Source organism: Malus sylvestris, chromosome 5, assembly GCF_916048215.2.
Source record: "Malus sylvestris chromosome 5, drMalSylv7.2, whole genome shotgun sequence".
Classification (NCBI taxonomy): Eukaryota; Viridiplantae; Streptophyta; class Magnoliopsida; order Rosales; family Rosaceae; genus Malus; species Malus sylvestris.
The window spans coordinates 18,627,069-18,651,483 of NC_062264.1; the positions used below are offsets into that span (position 1 = coordinate 18,627,069).

A 24,415-nucleotide genomic window follows, 5' to 3' on the forward strand; every position below is an offset into this window, starting at 1 on the left:
TGAGTACTTGAAGTTGAAGACTTGAATGTGCCAGAGATTTTTCATTTACAGTTGCACACATAAATTTAGGATGACCTCCCAACTTTATTAGTTATAATAATCTGTCGTAGGCCCGTAGCCATGCAAATAAAATAGAGGGAGCTTGGGTTCTTAAAATTGAAGAGTTCCTTAACAATTTATTTCGCATTCAATTCAAAGGTTTTGTGTTTATAATTAAAAATCGTTTATATTATAAATTACTTTGTAAATATCATCTTTATAAAAAAATTGATCATAAGTCAAAAATTCCATGAAACGAAATGTCCTTTGTTTTTTCTCTTGCACATATGATCTTTACGGAGTACATATATTATTAACAATTATAATCATAAGTACGAAATTCCGTGAATCGGTCATAAGGTAAATTGAAGAAGAACTCCTCCTCAACCATCAAGGAGACAAGTTAATTCCACAAAAATATGAAAGGGTTTAACCGTTTAAGTTTTATCAGTGCTACAAGATCTCATTTATTTAGTGCCACAAGGTTGTCTGGAATTATAGGCAACTAGTCACTTGGTGTAAAAATATCTATAGGTGTGCGTTTGCTCATCACTAGTCTATAATGGACTAGACTAAGGATTAGTGCAGTTCTGTGTTTGTTCCTTGAATAGACTAACTTTAATAGGATTACGAGGGATTCGCCTCGAATAAACGGCTCACTAGACGGTCTTAACAAGACCCCTCCGAAAGCAGAGGACTGTTAAGACCATCTTCTCTGCTTCACATCGCCCTTCCGCACTTGTTTCTTTCTATATTTCATTTTTTTCTCTGCTTGAAGATTCAGCCAGCTCGAAACTTATGCAGCCCATGTCGTGAACAGCCGTCTGGAAACAGAAGACAGAATGAAGTAGGTGGCTGTGCTTCTTGGCATTGTGGTCAGAGATGGTGACTTGGTTTGCTTGTATGGGTGCTCGGAGCAAAGGCTTATTGGTGCTCAGATCGTCTCCTTCTAGCCAAAGAGAATTGATTTCTAGAAACTGATTTGAGTTCGAGAAAGAAAACTTGGGCATGCGATTGGGATGAGAATGAAAGCAACTATAGGGATTGGATGGCAATTAGGATGAGCTTGAAACAACGATGGTGACAGAGAAAAGAAGGGGATGGCAGGGAGAAAGTGGGGTGGGGACAATTCAATCCTAATTAAAGCCAATTAGTATTGAGACTTGTGGTTTTCTTGGCTTATAGGATTTATTGTTTATATTGGTTTTTTGTCAGTAAAAACTGCTCAGTCTCTTGGGAACTCTTCAGTGTTAAAACAGACTTAACTTTCTCTAGAAAAATGATATTAACAACACAAAAATGCTTCAGAAAATAGACATTCGTAGCTTTCCAAGCATATAAGGCATTTTGTGATCATTTTGAGTTGTTCGCAACTCAATGCAAAATTCAGCTGGTCTGCACAGACAGTTTTGACGAATTTGCTGTTTTAAATCCCACTTATGCCCTTTTTATCTTTTTTGCTTGAAAAATCCTACAAAACACAATTAAATAGCTCAAAAAGACAAGAAACCAACTAAAAAAAGACAAATAAATTTGATGTAAAAATCTGTTTGGTAATAAAATATACAAGATCTTTAAAAATAAAAAATAAAAGTAAAACATAAAAGACTAATGTAATTATGGACTTCAAACGAGAGAAGATTATGATTCCCAAAACATGTATAATTATGCTCTTGAGGTTTCCATGTCGTCCTCTTATCTTTTTATTAAAAATGTCATCATGTTGATAATGTGTTGGGAATAAAATATAAAGAGAATGAGAGAAACGAAAGAGTTTGGGAATAGAAACCAAGGTGTATCATCATCCGAGAAGGAGAACGTAGCTCCACAGCTCTGATGGATGAGCCCACATAGCAACCAGAGTCTGGGGCCAAGAAACGAGTTACAAAGAGTTCTACATAGACCTTGACCCCCAGGATAACAACACTACATAATCCAAAGCGAACGAGGACGTTGCCTACATAAGCCTTAATTCTGACAAACCGGAACGCAGGGCCAGAATCGGCTCAAAGTTGTCAGATTAGGGAATAGGGTCTGTTCACTACCTTTCTCAGCCAATAAAGATGTGTTCGCCTAGTCCGCTGAAGACAAGCCGGAAGTCGCCCCTTCCATAATATGCCACCATTAGTTTAGTCTAAAGAAGGTTTTTCAATTGCACTGTACAAATGAACAGTGTTTTGAACCACATTTCAACTTATTTACAAGATTGCCACCACCTCTTCAGTTTCAGATTGAAAATTTCAATTTATTTACGAAATTGCCACCCTTCAGAGTGCACGTGTTGACCATCGTAGAAAGGGTGGGGGATGGAAGCAAACCCGATTTTATTCCAGAGATCTCTTCGACGACAAACCCATTTTGCTCCAGAGCTCTTCAACGACAAAGTCAATTCGGCGCCTCACCGTTGCACACCTTGCCTTCCCCTCGCCGTCGCACACCTCGCCTTACCTGGCCGCCTCACTCCTTACTAGAACTCGAATCAATGGTAACGTGCCAATTGTATATATTTTTTGTCAATTTTTATTATTCTGGACATTAGGGTTTGATCTAAATTTGGTGTGGCTGTGCTTCAGCCAAAACTCACGGATTAGGCTGAGAGAGATATATATGGGATGATTTGTGGACGGATTTCAGGGAGGGAGGTGTGGGATGGCAGGGAGGGGAAAGGAGAGGGAGGAGTGAGGCTGCCAAAAGGGAGGTTAGGGTTGATTTTTCCTCCTCAAATCAATTGTTGGTGTCGATGATTGAACAAGCATTGGTTAGAGGGGAACTTTCATTTCCTTTGTTTCTGAACTGGAATGGGGTCGATGGGACCATGCTCTGTTGCATGTTCAGATAAGTGATTTCAGGGATTTGGGGGGTAGGGAGAGTGATTTCAGGGATTGGTAATCCCATCCCGTGTTTTCCCCTCATCTCTGTCACACTCAACCTCTCTCTAATCCTTTCTCCTTCACTCTCTTTCAGACTCTTCCTTTCTCCCAACTCTCCATCTCTCTCAACTTTAGTGCTAACCATAATTTGTTCTTTCATTCCTTAATTTTCTCCATCCGAGCAATGAAAAATCGAACTGGGTTTTCAAATTATTGATGCTTCACAGACAGAGATTGGAGAGAGTTGATTGAGGGAGTTGGTGAGTATGGGCTTGCACAGAGGGAAGAACGCAGAGAGAGAAAGAGAGAGAGGGAGAGAACGATTGCACATAGACAAGGAGAGAGACAGAGAGAGAGAGAAATCGCAGAAAGAGGAGGATGACGAAAATTGAGGAAGAACCCATGTCTACAGAGAGTGAGTAGGTTCTAAACCAAAGCTTATTTTCTCTAATTTTTGGCTATGCGACAACAAATTTCTGAAGCGGAAGAATCAAGGAACCTTGCGTTTATAATTTAATTCTAATTTTTTTTCTCTTTGCAGGACAAAAAACTACCAAGGAAGGAAGAGACTGCTAAGAAAGTAAAACCCAAACTGGAGAAGACAAGCAATGATGGAGGAACCAAGGCTGTAGATCTTTGATAAAAGGTACAAGTCCTTTTCGTTTCACATTTAATATGGTGTTTGAAGGCGGAAGAGCTAATCCTTTAATTTGATTGCTTTGTCACACTCGAAATCATTTATCAATTTTGTTAAGTAATGTTTATATCTGTACCGTCTTCTAACTTTTTTATAAATGTTTTAACCCTGATCTATTGTTTGATGATCGTTTTGTAGCACTGACAATGTCATCGCTCTTTCCATTCCTTTATTTTTTGGTGAATGCTCACTTATTAATATTGTTGTTGCTTTTAGTTTCTAAATTTTATGAAAAATGCAACCTTCAAACCCTGTTGAAGTCGATTTGGTATCTCAAGATTCCAAATTATTGTTTGCAAATTAGGGATTTACATATTGCTAAAAGAGAGGAAGACATTGGCTACTGTGCTGGATATGTAGGTGAGTTGATGATTGTCACTACTTACCTTTCGTATTCTTCACCATATTGTTCCTTAACAAGTGTCTTACTTTGAAGGGGCTTCATAGATGCTTGGTAGAGTCCTGACATCAAATTTTTGGGGAATGGTGGCTGATATTGATTCAGATGAAGCCCCTATTTATATATCCTAATCGTTTTTATGTTCTACCTTTTCTGACTTGGATGATATTGATCAAATGAATGAGTTAGAAACTGAAAGTTACATTTGTTCCATCAATATATTGATCAAATGGATGAGTTAGAAGCTGAAAATTACATTAGTTTCTTGCTGCTTTTTATACTGAACAGATTTTGTGTATGTGTAGTGCTTTATTTTCAATGTTATTTTGTTTTAGTTCAAAAAAAAATTTCAATGTTATTTCTCTCAACACCATGTGAATGTACAAATGGTTCTTTCCCAATTCAACCAATTTAAAAATTGGGATTTTAACTGATGTTCGTCTATGGTTCCTTACTTTCCAGATATTGAAACATGCATAAATTCACCTGGCAATTATTCATGTCAACGTTCCAAAGGATACAAACATGAAGGCATGGATGAAAAGAGTTGTATCAACGACAACAAATGGTCAATGGCCATTCTCCTCATTATTTCATTAGGTATGCATGTTTCTTTCACATGTTAAAATATTGCATATACGAGTCTAAATTTATTTTATTGGAGCCACTTTTGGATCCAAAATTCTCATAAAGTATGTCATTGATGAAAGTTATATTCTGGTGTCTTTTAGTGATCTTCATGTTTTTCGTACGAAATAAGATTGTTAGCTTCTACAGTAAGCAGTATTAACTATCAGGGATTTGTTTTCATATTGCATGAAATTTCCACTTTTCTCATGTTTGAATAGTCTCAAGCACGATAAATATAATAGCACTAGAAAGTGAGGAAATCCACTTTCTTTGGCCAGGTTGGATTCTCTACTATGACTACAATTTTTATCTCTAAACAAATTTTTAATGGTATGTATGATATAAAAGGGTAAATTTAACTATTTTGGTTTCTTGTTCTCATACTTTGGTGCCTCGAGTTTTAATTTTTTATAGCTGTGTCTGAATTGTTTTCCAGTTACAATTCGAGTGCCATTGGCAACTTCTAGGGGACCAAAATTGTTTTCACGTCAAAATACAGGAACCAAATAGTAACTAGACTAGGACATTACATTACCAAAGTAGGAAAGTTCGGTCTTGATTCATAGTTTGGCAACATAATATGTATGTAGGATGTTGTTTTGGAACCGCTTGGTAAGTGTTAAATACATCCTATAACATGACTGATTAACAAGCATGGTCGTTCAAATATACATGCAATTGAGATCACTGACTAAATCAGATTTCTTTTATATTGAAGCAAATCTTTGAAGGATTTATTTTGAAAAACATGTTCATTTGAGCAACATCATATAGCATGCAATTAACAATTAAAAGGCGGAATCATGCTTGCATGCACTCAAAAACAAAACATTACCATGAAATTCAAAGCCTAGTAGATTGGTGAACCAATAATCAACTCAAAACAAAGTGAGTTGAAATTAATACCTTTGTAGATTCCTCTTTGCATAAGCAAAGGCTAATCACCCAAAGAGATAGGGCCTTCATTCCTTGCTTCTTAGATCCATGGATTTGGATGGAAGAATAGGTTCTCTAAGTTCCCAAAATTGAGAACCTCTAAGTCTCTTCACCAAGGTTTGATTGTAGAAGAAATGAGTGACCTTGGAGTAGTAGGATTGCTAGATGTACCCTCCAAGGTGTTAGCTTCTTTAGAGAGAAAATGGAGAGACAATTCTCACCCATTTTCACCCAAAATAAACCCTTAATCACATTATTGAATATTTTGTTATAAAGTCATTTATATAGTCACTTCTTTAAGTGACCTAAATAACCAAACAACCCTAATTCATCTTCATGGCCGGCCTACCTTGGGAATTTTGGGCTTTTGGGCCTTTGTGAATCTTTATTCATTAAGTTGTCATACAACTTAAGTCAATGGGCTTGACGTTCGAAGCCCATTGGGCCTTAAGGTCCAAAACTATCCCGAGGTCTTTAACGAACTTATTCGTTTGATTAATTAACATATTAATTAATCCTTGCCATAAATTAAATGATTAAACCATTTAATCATTCTTACTCATTTCCGTTTAATCTCCAATCTCTACCTTTTACGGTGTGCGATCCATTAGGTTCCTTTTAGCGAGGCAGTGGGCGATTAAAACAATTTTACATCGATTGTGAATTGAAACAATTTTCAATTCTCCCTTTAGTGGTTATACACGTATAGGGCTTCCACAAACCATGGTTGACGCCTAGCAGCATGTCATGGTTACCCAAGCTAATCAGAAGAGGTTAGAGAACCTATTCAGTTCGGGATTACAAATGCAATACGGTCCTTCTCTAATCTAATACTCTTGACCACATTGTTTGGTATGATAGTTTATTTATTCATGTCTACTATCCAATGTGATTCATTTGCTTATATGATTTCCTTGAATGTGATTTGGAACGCATTCCCCAATCTCATTCATACTCTGGCCAGAGATTCCAAATCATATCATAGAGTATTCTCCCTCAACTGTTTGAAGGTTAGAGATCCCTTGTTGCGCATTTACTTGTCTCCATAGCTAAGTGGCTTAACCCCAACGATGCCGTGACACCCCTAGGGGGTGAATTAGACATAATCAAAGATTAAGGACTTAACCACAAGACAACTGTGATGCCTCAGATCAAAGGACTACTTTGCATTATCCCAACCATGAGTTCTCATGTGACATGGAATATAAGAACTCTTCGTTGATCACGTTCAGTGAACTCATTCTCTTATTGAGCACCTACGTACTTGTCTTGATGTCACACACCAATGACTCGAGACTAGTCACTCTCCCTGAGAGAAGACACAGTACGTACTGATCTTAACGGACTGTCAATGCCCAATTGGTAATCCTATGATCAGGAACATTTAGGATGTGTCTACGAAAGAATGGTCTCATTAATCTAACTTCATTAGATTGCATTCTCCCAATCACATATTCCTTGGACTTTATCGTTTAAGCATATAACATTTATATGAGACGGCTCAAACAATAATCTTTGCCCTTTATATGTTAAACTAGATTAGTTTAACATTTGAAATGTCCGTAAAGTATCATCATATGATTGGTTTTAAGGCACATTTCCAACAATCTCCCACTTGCACTAGAGCCAATCAGCATTGGTCATCAGTGATGATACCTCTTCTGTAGTCATTTCATAAATGGCTGAATAGTAGGCCTAGACAGTGGACATCTATATGTGTTATCCATAGAAGCAACCTTGAGAATAACGACGTCACCATTATACATGATTCTCAATCATGTGGTTCAGTCTCTCATTTGAGTTCGGATCTTGATGAGACCTTGATTCCCAGGCTTGAGCTATCGCCCCATTAGTGTCATACACTTTCTGGTTGGAACCGAATAGAGAGTTCATAAATGAACTTTCCCATCCAAACAACATTGTTGTAAACTTCTATATGGCAATATATCTTGCATTCATAATGGAACACACTAAAGTCATACTTTAATGTTTCCATCCAAATATCTCTTTAGTCATAATAAAGAGATATCTGTTTATCTCTTCATTCATAATGAAGAAACATCCAATGATGGATTAGATTCATAATCTAATACATTTACGCTTCCATTACGTCACTTTGATTCTTCCTCGATCTTTGAGGAATTTATCCTTTAGTATTTCTCAAATACTTAAGGACTCACTTGACAGTTGCCATGGTTCTGATCCTGGGCTTGCACTGATATCATCTTGTACCGTTCTAGGTACAACTCATATCAATGTTTTTCATACAATATGAAATACATAAATCACCTTTCTGCGTATGCATAAAGGATTCAATTTACGCATTATTTCTTTGGGAGTCAAAGGGTACGTTCCCTTTGAGAAGGGCAACTTGCTAGTCTCACTAGAATCGTCCTTCTTATTGAAGTTTATCATCATATGAGAAACTTCCTAGCATCCATTGTCTATTATTAGGGATTGATATAATCCAATTATATCATGAAATATATCATTATAGATTTCCATCCCATGTACATAGACTATATCTCCCATATACATTCTATCTTCATATAATGTATTAAAGTCATAACTTTAACGAAGAAGTATTCTTTTCATTTCCAAAATTAATATATCATATATATTTAAATTTTAGGAACATGATTAACTCCCACTAATCTTTTGTAAAACTAGTAAACAAAAGATTCATTTACATCTTTATGAGAAATCAAACGATTTGATCCTTTTTCTCATAAAATGCAAATAGCTCCCACTAACTTGCTAAGATCCATGATGGATGGATCTCTACAACTTACATGTCTTGTGATTTATAGTTTTGGACATATATTATCAAGACTATCTTAATAATGGTTTCGGAAACCCATATTATGTTCAAACATTGAATCACCATTTAGTTGTAGCTAGCAATCTTCGAATTAATTGAAACTAAGACTATCTCAAAGATTGTTTCTTCAAAGTCAACCATTCTCTTTGATTGTAGTCACCTTAAGCTACCAATTAGCTTATGAAGGTTTCATTATTTCGGGTCAAATGGTACTTTACCATTTCCTTGAGTATGTATCATATATACACTCAATGTAGTCATAAGGATTTTCATTCTTATTTCTTTCGAATTAAGAGGTGCAACTCTATGACATAGTCATAAAGTTCAAACCATTCAACTGAGACGGTTTATAAATCCTTCTCGACTACCTTGGAGCTTTTGGCATAGGAACTAGGTTGTTATATTTGTTGATTACTTTCTTGTCTCTCAAAGAACCCATTCTTTGAGTTCTATCTCTCGTTCATTTGCATCTTAGGCAAATCACATTGTAGGATTACAATGAACTTCCCAACAAAACAACATTTGTTAGTTGGATTATAGAAACGATATCCAAAAGTTAATTTAAGGATATCCCACAAGATTGTTATCAAACAAATATTGCTTATTAGCACACAACCTCAAATCTTAACATGCTTAAGATTTGTCTTTCTTTCCAACTACATCTTATGGAGTCATGAAAATATTGGAAGATCTTCTCATCGACAATCATATTGTTTTAGAAGTATATATCCTATATATGGGTAATAGATAACATTTAACGAACTAAATCTTATTCAAGTTCGTTCTTCTCCTAATGGAGAAATACATTATCTTATGATGCTATTTTCCTTGATATCTTTCAAGGAAACTCATCTAAAGTGTTACCTTTCCTTGGATCAAATCTAAGGAGGTAAATACTTTAGATATCTTACTCATCTATTTACATTTCTTGAATTCTTTGAAACCTTTTGCAAAGTATTCGGACTTGTGTTTATTCAAAATAAACTATAGTCCAACCGAGAGTGATCTTCGGTGAATGTCATATAACATGAGTAGTATTATGTTGTGGACAAGTGCCACTAACATCTAAGTGAATTAACCTCAACAACTTTGTGATTCTTTCTTCTTTCCAAAAGAATAAAGATTCGAACATTTCGCCTCTATACAATTTTAACAAGAAGGTATTGGATCCGGATCTAACGATCCAAAGCATCCTTGTTTCACCAACTCGTAACTTATGTTTTAGAGGTATCACAATTTAGTTGGGATTAGTCACTACCTTGCAACCTTTTGGGTTTTAAGCATCATTATATTCTAAACAGTTAACACTACCATATCATCTCTACTATAGAGACAATCAATTAGATTACTATAATCCAATTTCTTTGGTAGTTCATATGAGGAAGTAAGTACTATCTGCTTTCGCAGAGATCTATATCTTATTCACGTTCCGTATGTGAAGCACCTTTTCTTCTCTCATATATCTTCTACTTCTTATTAGTCACACTTTTACAACGATTTGTAAAACATAGTTACTAATACGGAATCATACATTCAAGTAGAAGAACCAACTGTTTTGAACTATTCAAGAACAATTTACAACACCTTCGAAAGGTGTGTTCTTGACACTTGCAAGACATTTCTTGCAAATACCCCTTCCAATGTCCATCCTTTCATAAAGAAAGTTTGTTCCCTTGGAGTTATTTATCTTCTTTATTTGACTTTCACCTTTGACTACATTAGTCATGGTCCCTAAACTCCCACTATCTCTCTTGAAACCTTTTTCAATTGTGTTATACACATCAAACAATTTGGAGAGTAAGTGGTTATTGTTCACTACATAGTTTACCATAAACTTAGTGAACCATTAGGATAGGGAAACAAAGGTAAAGTCCTTGCCTAGTTTCCGTCTCGTTAAGTGGTTTAACACTTCAACACTCAATGATTCAAAATCATCATAAGTCCATGTTAATGGACTATTTTTGTCAACCAACCATTATGTTCTAAACATAATTACAAACTTTAAAGAGTTGTACAAGGCAACTCTTATTTCTTCACACAACAAATTGTAAGTGAAGAATCATGGCACATAAAGTGTCCATGCCCTTGTGCTTACTTCTCAAGTTCTTTGTTCAATTAACAAAGAAATAAGCACTAAGTGTTTGTATTGACTAAGGGTTGTTCAAAGCAACTCTTATTTCTTCATACAACAATTTGTAATTGAAGAATTATGACATTAAAAGTGTTGTCCTCTCTATGATAGACCTTTTCTAACATATTCTTCTAATGATACATTATCAATAGGAAGATTGTGAGGATGAGACTACTTAGGTACATTTACAAGCCATTAAAGACAATCTATGGTTTTGTAGTACCAAGTCCGTAAACTAAACGTTCGGCTTTTATTTGTCAAGTGTTGGATAGCGTTTGCAAATATATTGGTAATCAAATACATAACGAATATAAATTGATTGATTTTAAGCCATTTGATTCGGGTCTTTAAATCAAAATAGCACCACCCACTATTTTTGGCAAATTCCATATCCCTCATTGGAATTCGAGAGTTTTGGATGAAACTCTTAGTAGGTTATGGGAGGCTCACTATTACCAAGCCCACCTCAGAAGAACTCCATATTGGCTAGCAACAATAATAATGAGAGAGTACGCTTACTCATTTGCAACTAATGCAAGTACCCATCTTGTTTGGCCTCTAGAGAATGATGCCTCAGAAGAACTCCATATTGGCACCATTGCACTTAGTTAAGTCATTCCCACCATGCTAGTTCAAGTAGGGGTTCAAGAATGGCCTCAGAAGAACTCCATATTGGCCACACTCGTTGCCTACCTTTCACTTCATCATATGTTTATAGGTTTCTCCTGAATGTAAGCACATACTTTGCAACCCCAGAACTGGACGAATACATTGTACGAGTCATAAACGATTGAAGCCCACCACGGTGGAAGGCCACGAAAGAGTGTTCTAAGCACTCTCACGCTTATCAACTTAATAATGGTTTGGTTGAGGGTTTTAGGTCTCATCACATATAAACATACATTTTAATCTCTATTAAAACTATTTTGGTCCTATTACAACTATTGGTCCATATGATTGTTTTAGTTGTACATAATACTCCCACTATGCTTTTAAAACGGTTTTTAAAGCAAGAGTATATGTTACTACTAACATGAGGTTTGCATTCATTTGATGGACTATATAGTTGCCTTAGGGCCTTAGGATGACTATGAACCTTTGTTTAGATTCAACACGAGCCTTGTGTTGAATCTCGGTCTAGGGATGGAGATTGATTTTAGTTACGCGTTTAATCACATTAAGGCGTGTTGTCTTAGGGGCGTTGGACCCAATTACTTCATTTTCATGCATATCATATAAAGCAAGAAAGAAATACTTCAAAGTAAAGGATGAGCTTATGCTCATTACAACATTTGCATAAAACAAATTACCTTAAAGTAAAGAAGGACTTATGCCCTTTTACAACATTTGATCAAATCAAATTACAACCAAAATCTAATCTACACATTCCCATGGTTCAAACAAATTTGAAACGCCTTTCACATAGCTCAATTATATTAGGCTTAGGTTCATAATCATCCTTTAATTAATTAACGCTTTAACTAATTAATTGAATGCAACATTTTCATTTGGTTTTTGTATCCATAAAATTGATTTAAGTGGAGCTAAACAAAATGAAAATCCAATTCTCATTTAAAGAGACAAAACAATTTTGTTCTCATCCTATTTGGGCCATCATGCAATAACCACAACTTTTTGGGCCATATTGCGAAAACATAAACTTTTGGGGTCACTTTGTAAAAACACAAAAGTCACTACTTCATGTAAATACAACTAGAACCCAAAATTTAAATAAATTCAAAAACTTCATTAAAGGAGCAAAACAATTTGTCCTTTAGCGTTTTTAGGCCTTAACGTCAAAACGTAAACTTTCGGGTCAAAGTACAAATACACAAAAGTATCAAAACTTTATGTAATTGCATAAAAGCCCCAAAAATACCCTATTTTATTAGGGTGGCCGGTTTTTAGGGATAAAAATGAGTGGTGGGTGTTTTGATTTATTAGTTTTGTCAAAAACAATCAAGTAGTGCTTTCACCTTTCATAAAATTAATATATGTTTTGATGATTGATGTTTCCATCATCATTTATTCAAATATTTAACACTTTAAATACTTTCATAAAATTAATATATGTTTTGATGATTGATGTTTCCATCATCATTTATTCAAATATTTAACACTTTAAATACTTTCATAAAATTAATATATGTTTTGATGATTGATGTTTCCATCATCATTTATTCAAATATTTAACACTTTAAATACATGATAAATCATTTGAAAAACATATAACATAAACTTTATGAAATATTCAAAACTTTGAATCAAAACACAAAACCTTTTTGTTCTTGGCAAGAACATCAAGAACAATGAAGAACATCCATGAAAACCCATAAGAGCTCCATGAATGTTTTCAAGCCATAAAACTCAAATTTTCATCATTCAAAATGAGGCTAACATCCTAGGGTACTTAGGGGTTCCAAAAGTTATCTTAAAACCATTTTAACAAGACAAACATGAACCCAAAAAATCACCCTTTGGATTTGGCCGAAAATTCCCAAAATCATGGCACCAAATTTTAGCTCCAATATTCATCCTCATATGAACTACATCTACAACATTTGAGATGGCAAATTTTCAAACAAAATTTACATTCAAAGAAGCAAGAATAAAGCTTGTAACAATTACAACTTTTAAATCATAAACTTATGAACTACAAAACCCAAAAGGATTCACCAACTACTAGACCTAGGCTCTGATACCACTTGAAGGATTTATTTTGAAAAACATGTTCATTTGAGCAACATCATATAGCATGCAATTAACAATTAAAAGGCGGAATCATGCTTGCATGCACTCAAAAACAAAACATTACCATGAAATTCAAAGCCTAGTAGATTGGTGAACCAATAATCAACTCAAAACAAAGTGAGTTGAAATTAATACCTTTGTAGATTCCTCTTTGCATAAGCAAAGGCTAATCACCCAAAGAGATAGGGCCTTCATTCCTTGCTTCTTAGATCCATGGATTTGGATGGAAGAATAGGTTCTCTAAGTTCCCAAAATTGAGAACCTCTAAGTCTCTTCACCAAGGTTTGATTGTAGAAGAAATGAGTGACCTTGGAGTAGTAGGATTGCTAGATGTACCCTCCAAGGTGTTAGCTTCTTTAGAGAGAAAATGGAGAGACAATTCTCACCCATTTTCACCCAAAATAAACCCTTAATCACATTATTGAATATTTTGTTATAAAGTCATTTATATAGTCACTTCTTTAAGTGACCTAAATAACCAAACAACCCTAATTCATCTTCATGGCCGGCCTACCTTGGGAATTTTGGGCTTTTGGGCCTTTGTGAATCTTTATTCATTAATTTGTCATACAACTTAAGTCAATGGGCTTGACGTTCGAAGCCCATTGGGCCTTAAGGTCCAAAACTATCCCGAGGTCTTTAACGAACTTATTCGTTTGATTAATTAACATATTAATTAATCCTTGCCATAAATTAAATGATTAAACCATTTAATCATTCTTACTCATTTCCGTTTAATCTCCAATCTCTACCTTTTACGGTGTGCGATCCATTAGGTTCCTTTTAGCGAGGCAGTGGGCGATTAAAACAATTTTACATCGATTGTGAATTGAAACAATTTTCAATTCTCCCTTTAGTGGTTATACACGTATAGGGCTTCCACAAACCATGGTTGACGCCTAGCAGCATGTCATGGTTACCCAAGCTAATCAGAAGAGGTTAGAGAACCTATTCAGTTCGGGATTACAAATGCAATACGGTCCTTCTCTAATCTAATACTCTTGACCACATTGTTTGGTATGATAGTTTATTTATTCATGTCTACTATCCAATGTGATTCATTTGCTTATATGATTTCCTTGAATGTGATTTGGAACGCATTCCCCAATCTCATTCATACTCTGGCCAGAGATTCCAAATCATATCATAGAGTATTCTCCCTCAACTGTTTGAAGGTTAGAGATCCCTTGTTGCGCATTTACTTGTCTCCATAGCTAAGTGGCTTAACCCCAACGATGCCGTGACACCCCTAGGGGGTGAATTAGACATAATCAAAGATTAAGGACTTAACCACAAGACAACTGTGATGTCTCAGATCAAAGGACTACTTTGCATTATCCCAACCATGAGTTCTCATGTGACATGGAATATAAGAACTCTTCGTTGATCACGTTCAGTGAACTCATTCTCTTATTGAGCACCTACGTACTTGTCTTGATGTCACACACCAATGACTCGAGACTAGTCACTCTCCCTGAGAGAAGACACAGTACGTACTGATCTTAACGGACTGTCAATGCCCAATTGGTAATCCTATGATCAGGAACATTTAGGATGTGTCTACGAAAGAATGGTCTCATTAATCTAACTTCATTAGATTGCATTCTCCCAATCACATATTCCTTGGACTTTATCGTTTAAGCATATAACATTTATATGAGACGGCTCAAACAATAATCTTTGCCCTTTATATGTTAAACTAGATTAGTTTAACATTTGAAATGTCCGTAAAGTATCATCATATGATTGGTTTTAGGGCACATTTCCAACAATCTTTGCCTATTAGGTGTTTGTGAAAATTCCCCAAAGAGTTAGAAATAAGGATATGATGCAAATTTGAATGTAGGCTGTTTTGGTATCTGTGTGTATGTATAGGAGTGTTATATTGATATGAGATGCTGCCTAATTTATCTATTTTTCAATTGTTAGATCAAAGAAGGAAGTTCAATTTATCAAGGATCAAGGTTTGAACTACTAGACAACACGCCGGCTTCGGTTTGAGGTATGGAAGTCTCAAGCTTGCAATCTTAAATTTCTGGTTCCCAAATAAGAAATATGCTCTATTTGATCCCGAATAAGAAATGACATAGGTCTGTGGCTTCCATCATTATTAAGTTGTATCTTTTCTACTTGGGTTTCAAAAAACCATTATAATGAATTAATCAATTTTTTTATTCTAAGGAAGTATGTATTCAACATTGTTTTTTTCTGAACAATTTCAATTAATATAACTATGACCATTTGTCTACTATTTTATATCTTCTGTTCTGTTTCCTTTTTGTAGACTCCCATTGCCATGTTGGTCTCTTGCTGCTAACTGATTTAGTTGGGGTATCTTAACAAGAGTGTTGTCTTTACGGAGTCTTTTTTCTTTTTTTTGTTCATGTGGTGTTACTTTTTACAGTGGGGATATTCCTTAATTTTTATTTTAAAGTGAGGAAGATTTAAATGCAGTAAGATTTACAACGCGTTTTTTTGTTTGTTTTGGTGGTGTTACTTTATGAATTTGTAGTTAAGAAGATTTAACAATGCCTGTTTTTTGTTTGTTTTACTTTGTTACGTCTTGATAAACATAGGTTTAGCAACAGGTTGCTCAAATGATCACTTATATAGCCTTTACTGCAAAACAATTTCCTAAGAAATGTGTATTACTTTGTCTTCTGGGTGAGCGTTCTCTAATTTAGATTAGACAACAAGACTTGAAGCTTGGTTTGTTTTCTGTGTCTCCTTCACTGTATCTGTTCTGTGGATGAACAGGTAGATGTCAACTCTAGCATTTAATGGTGTTGTGCACCTTGACAGGTATAGGTATATGTGAACTGCTCACAGGGTTTTTCTGAATTTGTAGGTCCAGGATTTATTTTTGAAAGGCTATGTCTGGTGTGATTCTTTTAATTCTCATCTTCAGTGCAAAAGTTTGTGTGGAAAGTTTTTTGTTGCAGTTTTATTCTTCTGTATGCTTTATGTTTATCTTGAAGTAAAGGTTGCTAATCTTTTATTTACGAGTGTGTGCTACTCGGTCTCCAATGATTGTTTATATTTTTCGAGGGTATAATGGGGAGGCAAAATGCATTTCAATAACTCGGAATTCAACCTCCACCAAATTGTAAGGAATCCAATTCCTCCAAATTTTGGATTCCAAAATTTGCATTGTCTCCCAAATTTTTTATTCCCCAATATTGGGTAAACACCGGAGTAGTCCGTAATCGACTTTCTATTCCTTTTTTTTTTTTTTTTGTTCTGATGACCCTTACATAAATGTATTTATGATCTCTTAGTTTCAAGAGCCTAACTGTTGTTGCAAAATGTCCTATAGATGGAGCAACTAATGTCTTTCATACTTATTGTTGGGCTTTTCTATCTTTATATGAGGCATTTTGTACTACTGCTTTTGTAACGTTGGGATGTTTCAAGATTTATGACTCTGTGTGTTCTCTCTCTCCACACACTTTTTCTTCCCTCGCTCCCTCTCTCATGTAGAGCCATTTTATGGTACAATGTGTTTATTAGTTCTCATGTCCAAGTTTTTCTTTCTGCTTTCAATTAAGTTTTGTTTGTATGTTATGTTTTCATGGAATCTCTTGCACAAATTTCAATTACGTTGTACTTGAATGTCCTGAACTCAAATCAATCAGGATTTTTTTTTTTGGTTGAAACCATTGAATTTCGTTGTCTTGAATGATATAGATGTGGGGAATACATTTACATAAGGATTAATTTTAACCATTGAATTTTATTTCATTTTTCCTTGGAGCTTGAGTAACAAGATCATCAAATTCTTATATTCGTTATTTGTGAGAATAAATCTACATGCATAACAATATTGTTACACTTCTACTTTTATTGGGTTTTTATACAGTTTGTGTGTTTGCTTAGTCTTGCCTTGGAGTTGGATCCACTTTGTGTAATGGATTGTGAATTGTTTGAAAATATCTTTACTGATGATTTTAAGTATAATGTGTTTTTCTAATACCGGTAACAGATGAAATCATTTGCTGTCGAGGTTCCCGTGCAGAAGAGCGAAAATGCTGCAAGTGGAGGATAGATAATAGCTCAAGACACATGGTATGAGGGTGCAGGTAAACTGTACATATCCATATGGAAAAAGTTAAAAGTTAAGGCGGGTTGGCTATAGTTTCTCCTTCTCGCCACAACAGGAAATACTTTTGAACTGCATTAAGCTATTAATAAATTAAGCTTAAGCTATATTTTACTTATCAAGAATGGGTAAACTGTTTTAAATAGGAAAATTAAGTGCTTATATCAAGTAAACTATCAATTTTACGAAGTTTTATGGTAAATTAGATATATAGTTTAATTTAAAGAGTTGTGTTGACCTTTACTTTTGTTAAATTATATAGTTTAATTGCGTCCTCTTTTTCCAATCCCTTCAATTCTTGGTCAATTATTTGCCAATAGGAATGTTTAATTGCTTGATCAATGATGTCCATTCAATTTGAAGAAGAAATATGATTTTTGTCCAATAGGGATTTGAAATAGGGATTGAGACTCTCACATATGAGTAAGATGTCCCAATTGTTCATTGATTCTTAGGTGTTACGTCTTTTTAGTTGCTTTGTGTGGAAACTATTCATGCATGTTGCGACTAATACATTCAAGTCCTTACAGCAACGCGCAGGCATATTTTCTCGTCTTTACCTAGACCCAACAGTAAAGTCGATTATCTAGGGAAAATGCAACCACGGGACGAAACGAAGTAAGATCATCAAAGTAGAATTGACAAGCTCAAGGATGCCAGCTTTATCATCAAAGTCCACATCTAGACTATTTAGCCAACGTAATCCTTGTGCCGAAGAACGGTAAATAAAGAAACTACGTGAACTTTATAAATTTAAACAAGGCGTACCCCAAGGATCCTTACCCTCCAACTTGGATAGATTTGCTAGTTGATTCCACAACAGGTCACGAATTTTAAGCTTCATGGATGCATACTCCGGTTACAAACAAATCAAGATGTTCAAACCAGACATGAAAATCCTTTGACATCGACCGATGTACGTATTAGTATAAAGTTATGCATTTTGGACTTAAAAATGTAGGATCAACCTATCAGAGGCTGGTTAACCAAATATTCAAAGAAAAGATTGGGAAAACAGTGGAAGTGTACGTCAATGACATGGTAGTCAAGAGCGAAGAAAAGAATGACCTTACTCTCCTCCAAGAATTTTCGACCTACTCTGAAAATACAATATGAAGCACAACTTAGAAAAGTGCATTTTCAGAGTTGCGTCAAGAAAGTTCTTAGGTGACCTGGTCCCCAAACACGAAATTGAAGCCAATTTGAACTGGACCAGAATTATTATAGAGATGAAGTCGCCTTGGACCTTGAAAGAAATCCAAAGTCTAAGTGAAATAGTAGCCACTCTTAGTCTATTCCTTTCATGGTCCACAAAAAAATGCAAGCCATTTTCACAGCAATCAAGAAACGTAAAGGTTTACTCTAGACTGAAGAGTGTGAAGAGGCTTTTAGAAAGCTAAACGAGTACATGTCGAATTTGCCACTCCTGTCCAAGCCAGAAGATGGAGTGGACTTATATCTATACTTGGCGGTGTCGGAATGCACAATCAATATACTAAGGAAAAAGACTTAAAGGGAGCTAAAAATGGAGAAGACTCGGGGAGCAGAAAGCTGTATAATAGGTGTCGAAAGCTATTCTTGAACTAGATTCCTTGAATGAGAACAATCATGTTGATGCACTCACAAATATTGCATCTATTATGGACTACTCACTTTGACAAACAATTACCTTCGAGTACCTTAGACCATCTTCAATGGTGGCTTATAACCTAAATTTTCCTTCCCCCCCCCCCAAATCCACTCCAACCCAAAACCTAAACCAAACCTAAAACCTAAAACTTAAAATAAAGGCAAATATAGGTCACAAATTTAGCCCACGAATTGAAGTGGGGCCCACGGATGAGATTGAAAACTGTGTTGTGAAGCCCAAACGCCCAGCCATACTTCCTCCACGCGTAGATGCGCAAGCCATTCAGCCGAGGTGGGCTAAGCCATTCACACAAAACTCACTTTTCTCCTACAATTCTTCCAATTTTTCTTTCTACCATTTCTTCTCATTTCCAAAATTTTCAAGATGGCAAAAGAGCATGTTAGAGGTCGTAATTGGACCTTTGACGAAGATATTGCTTTATGTTTGGCATGGATTTCTGTTAGCGAAGATGGTGTCGTCGGCACCAATCAAAATAGAAAGGTTTTGTGGGGTAAAATCGTTGATAAGTTATATGAAAACTCCAACGCCAGTCAAAGGGAAGTTGGTGATGTTTATGATCGGTGGAAGATTATCAACAAATCGTGCACTTTGTGGAAGGGAAGTTTGGAGAGAGCCATGGTTGACATGCCTAGTGGACGGGGAGCCTCAGAAATTGTGAGTTTCTTTGTTGATATTTTAGTTGTTATGTACATAATAGTATTTTGCAACTAATTGTTTTTATGTATTTGTTGTATAGGGTGACAAAGCAGTGGCAATTTACAAGACAAGAACTACACCAAAAAATCAAGCTTTTAAGTTGCATCATGCTTGGAACATCCTCAAGGATTGTCCGAGGTTAGGAACCGATGCGAACCAACAATGTGGAAGATTATTTCATAATGAAGCTCCACCCCCAAATGATGTCAATGAAGGTGTGAATTTTTCCGACAATGAAGGTGTCGACCAAATGAGCCCAACTTCTTCATTGTCAAGGCCCTCGGGTAGAGATAAGCAAAAGGAAGCAAAGAGAAAAGGGAAGTCCCAAGATCCGATACGTGCACAATTTGCTAGCGAAATGGCAAGAATGAACGAAAACCAGTGTCATCGGCAAGAAGAATCGCCCCAAATGTTTTTGGCCATGAAGCAAGAAGGGGATAGGGAGCAAGAAAGGTATGAAACTAATTTGATAATGGAGGACCTCGACAAATACACTCCAGAGAGGAAGAGATATTTACGTGGTAAGCAAAAAGAAATTTTACGAAGGAATGTCACAAGGAGTATATTTCAAGATGATGATTCATCTCAAGACTATCACCCAAGTCCACCACCAAGTCAAGATGGTAGATATCATTATTAAGCTTATGTAGTCTATGAGCTTTCGATTGTATTAAGTTTATGTGGTTTATTAATTGTCTTTTTTTTTAAGTTCATGTGGTTTATCATGATTTTCATGTATTGATTTAGTGATTTTTCAAAATTTATCGGAATTTAAATATTTTTAGGTTAAAATGTTCATAAAATTAATTTAGGATAGTCTACATAATTTTTTTTTTTAAAAAGTTAATTTAAAAAAAAATTAGCCTTAATTCATTTTTTGATAATCTGGGGATAAAATTTTAGGCCAAAAGCGTTGGAGTAGAAAAACTGTTTCTGGACTAAAACCTAAATTTTCTGAGCTAAATATTTTTAGGTTTTAGGTCAGGATTGGAGATGGTCTTACCACCTCAAGCATTAGAAAACTGGAGCCGGATGGATGAGATCATCGACTGCATTCAAGGTGGGAAACTCCTTGAAGATTGCCATTTCGCAAGGAAACTGGTCCAAAAGTCTTCAAGGTACATCGTTATTCGCAAAAGATTTTATCGACGTTCTTACTCAGGACCTCACACGATCTATGTAACTCTGGAGATGGGGCTTACAAATTCTCAATGACATCCATCCTGTCATATGCAGAAATCACTCCGGGGGGAGATGGGCTTACAAATGCTGAGTGACATCCATTATGTCATATGCAGAAATTACACTCCATTAAATACATCAATGTTTCATAAACATTTCAAATATGCATTTCAAATCACCTCAAATCACATTTCATAAAAGTAGATCGATAGCTAAATATAAAACCAATTTAATATAAAACACATCTTATAAAACCATGCATATCCACCAAGGATACTAACATGAGGATTTTTAGGGTGATAACTGCTACCACAAATATTAAGTCACTTACCTAGAGTCCGCACTAAGCTACCTTGGCACAACGATCGACGCGTTGTCATAATGATTGTCGCGTAGAACAAATGACAATCTTGTTTATCGATAAAATACATAATTTTAAGTCATACACGCCCTCTAGGACAATCTAGATGGATTCGGGATGCGTTGACCAACCCCACGTAACTCGATCCAAAAGATCCGTACTTGGATTTCCAATCCATAACTTTCTAAAGGTCTCATTATTCTTCTACAACAATATGTTAAAACTTCGTGACAAATAAGGCCATTGAAACTACGTTAAGTGGCAGATCTCCACCAATCGCAATCTTAAGTGGCGGCTAACTATGAAACTACGTTAAAATATTGAATATCGCTAAACCGATACCAAAAACAGAATTAGGCCATTGAAATTAGACAGGGACAACAATTTTGATTTTTCGGCACTAGGCTGCCACCACGTGTCGCCGTGTACAGCCGCACCCGTGGCCTTGGGCTCTGTGGAATATTTTAAACTAACGAAATATTCCTGTCTTTTACCTCTCTCTGATCGCTGGCGCCGTCTCCATATGCTGTCTGTTGTCGTGAATCTCGCCGGATTCTGCAGAAATTTGGCCAGAAATTGGGATTTTTTAAAAATCTTTATAACTTTTTCAATTCTCAATCAAATTCGACAATCCAAACATGAAAATTGATCTACTCAACACAAGGAATGAATCTAGGATGGTTAGAACTCTCACCTTGGTGGTAATCAGCGAGTGGTCTGCTTAAAGCTTCTAGAACGTCAATCTGACATCGTTTTCTCGTGATTCAAAGCTCAACTTTGTGGTTGTACAGAGACGAAGGCATCTGTGACGTTGGTTTAGTGATTAATTCGACAAGATTTGGTGATGGTGTGGTGTGTTTCTCGGTGAGGAAAACGGCGACAGAGATGAGAGAGAAACGTGAGAGACCGAGAGAAATAGAAAGAAGAGATGAGAGTTCCAAATTTATGATAGTGGGCCCATGTGGCTCAGACCCTAAGGCAAGAAAAATGAAAACCGTATCCAATTAAATGTAAATGACCAAAATGCCCTTGGTGTTCCAAGCTTTATAAAATCTTCGTTCTAGCTTTGAATTTCGTTCTGCTTGCACCAACACATTTGTACCAATATGTACTATCCAAATATGTTAAGACATTTGGAAAACATGGAAGTACCACATACATCCACGTAAAATTTTGTTTAGCCTATTCGGGGCATTTCCAGCATTTTCACAAATTTTGAAAAATATTCTATGTCGTAAATATAAACTCGTCGGAACTACGAAATATGAATTACAAATTTAAATAGTGAAATCTGAGGATGAGATTTCACACAAGCTGTATTAAGCGCAATTATGATACGGGGACTATATACATGGGGACATGGCCTTATGATCTAGAAGTTCCAACGACCACCCATCTTCTAGAAAGATTATGCAACCGAAAAGTTATGGGTTATAAGATTCAAACCAGGGCTCTAGCGATTTGAGGGAATAATCAAAAGGATGATCCGAAAATCATCCAAGTGGTGGCTTTAAACTCTAACCAGCGTACCAAGTCAAGTACGTTCTGCATCCATTATGTGCCTTAGTAGGTTTGGATTAGACATTTAGACTAGGAAATACTCAAGAGGAATTTGATTCTAGTGGAGTTTGATATGAAAATATGCCTTAGCTAAGTCAGTTAAGTGTAGACCGATCGAAAACACTCAAGCCCAACACAAATAGTCTAACAAAAAGATTCCAAGGTGTTTTTGTTCCACACACAAGCAACCATGTCCCTAACAAAGTTTTGTTTAAGATTCACAAAGGACGAACACGCAATTCAAACTAACAAAGAAAACCATCACTAGTACAAAAAATACTTTGCGCGACGTAGGACCGTCGTCGCGCAAAGTCAAAAATACGTCGCCCAAACATTAGCCAAACGAACCTTCGTCGCGCAAGAACCGTCGCGCAAGAACCGTCGCGCAAAGTTTTATTTATTTATTTTTTTTTTGTCATTTATATTTATTTTTTTAATTTTTAATAAATATTATAATTAAATTCTAAAAAATAATTAATAAACCAAGAAAAAGTAAATAATTATAGAATATATGAAAATGTATGTTTGTCCGAACAAAAAAATAAAAAACTACAAGTCTTCTAAGTTTAATACATCATGCTACTCGGTATCGTCTGGGCAAAATGGCTGGGAAGTCGAAGGTGGAGCAACATTAGGTGCTGGCATCGTCGGGATTTGGAGGCCGGACATCGCTAAGGCCTGAACAATCATATTCATCCTCTCGTCCTGGGCCCTAATGTGGTCGCCCTGGGCCGCAACCTGACCTCTTAGGGTTGTCACTTCCTCCTTCAAGGAATTGACCTCTCCTATGGACAATCTGGAAGAAGAGGCACCCGTTTCACGAACCCCCGCCTTCCCCGTACACCGAACAACCTTACCATGACGACGACCGAACTTCTGATCCAAGACCTCAGTCACAATCTGAACATCTGCATCCTTGGGTACAATGACGTCCTCGATCGGGGTGTCTGGGGGAAGCTGCGATGTTGCTTCTTGGAGAATAGCAGTGCTCTTTTCCACCATATCACCCTGTAATAATAAAGAAAAAACATATAATGTTTAATAACAAAATATAAATAATATTTGAACGATTCATAAAAATAAGAAAAATAACAAAATATAATGTTTAATAACAAAACTTAAATGGTAAAAACCCTAAGCTTAAATTTGTACAGAAAATTTGGCAAAACCTCCCCTAATCATAAAAGTACCTTAAAACAGTAATTCACAACCTGCAACACATTTTCACAATCATAAAAGTAATAGTTTTGAAATGAAAAAAAAAATGCAACATAGTGAGAATTAGAAAAAAACTACCTGGTTGGGAGGCCCCATCCTCGACTCTGGAGGACGAGGAAGTGTGATCAAAAGGCTCCGGCTCACGGCGGCGCCGGTGAGGCCGCCATGCACTGAGGAGCTCAACTGACACTGATGACGTTGATGATACGGGCACCTGGGACGTTGTAGGAGTAGCCTCCGTAAGGAGTGTAGGCTCCCCAATCAATGGAGCACTCACGCTTGGAGCACTAGATGCTGATAATGCAGGAGCTGCATTGGACACACTCCGACGACGAGTGATCAACTGCGACATCTATACACTTTATGAACCATA

The 24,415-nt window shown here is 36.1% G+C and overlaps 1 protein-coding gene and 3 long non-coding RNA genes across 4 annotated transcripts; 2 read left to right on the top strand and 2 right to left on the bottom strand.

The window, feature by feature from the left end:
- The first annotated feature begins 2,170 nt into the window (after window positions 1–2,170).
- LOC126624392 (uncharacterized) lies at window positions 2,171–3,549 on the top strand. Its single transcript, XR_007624090.1, has 3 exons — window positions 2,171–2,524; window positions 2,613–3,328; window positions 3,451–3,549. It is a non-coding gene; the product is annotated as an uncharacterized LOC126624392 (long non-coding RNA).
- A 356-nt stretch (window positions 3,550–3,905) lies between these two features.
- LOC126624394 (uncharacterized) lies at window positions 3,906–17,563 on the top strand. Its single transcript, XR_007624094.1, has 4 exons — window positions 3,906–3,966; window positions 4,469–4,606; window positions 15,205–15,277; window positions 17,258–17,563. It is a non-coding gene; the product is annotated as an uncharacterized LOC126624394 (long non-coding RNA).
- Window positions 17,564–21,299: 3,736 nt separating this feature from the next.
- On the bottom strand, window positions 21,300–22,210 carry LOC126624390 (uncharacterized). Its single transcript, XR_007624087.1, has 2 exons — window positions 21,959–22,210; window positions 21,300–21,819 (listed from the first exon to the last, which is right to left on the bottom strand). It is a non-coding gene; the product is annotated as an uncharacterized LOC126624390 (long non-coding RNA).
- A 1,104-nt stretch (window positions 22,211–23,314) lies between these two features.
- On the bottom strand, window positions 23,315–24,153 carry LOC126624386 (uncharacterized). The gene is made up of 2 exons (XM_050293444.1): window positions 24,121–24,153; window positions 23,315–23,832 (listed from the first exon to the last, which is right to left on the bottom strand). Exons 1-2 carry the CDS (start codon window positions 24,136–24,138, stop codon window positions 23,404–23,406), a joined length of 447 nt encoding a protein of 148 aa, XP_050149401.1. The 5' UTR covers window positions 24,139–24,153; the 3' UTR covers window positions 23,315–23,403.
- Between the last annotated feature and the right edge of the window lie 262 nt (window positions 24,154–24,415).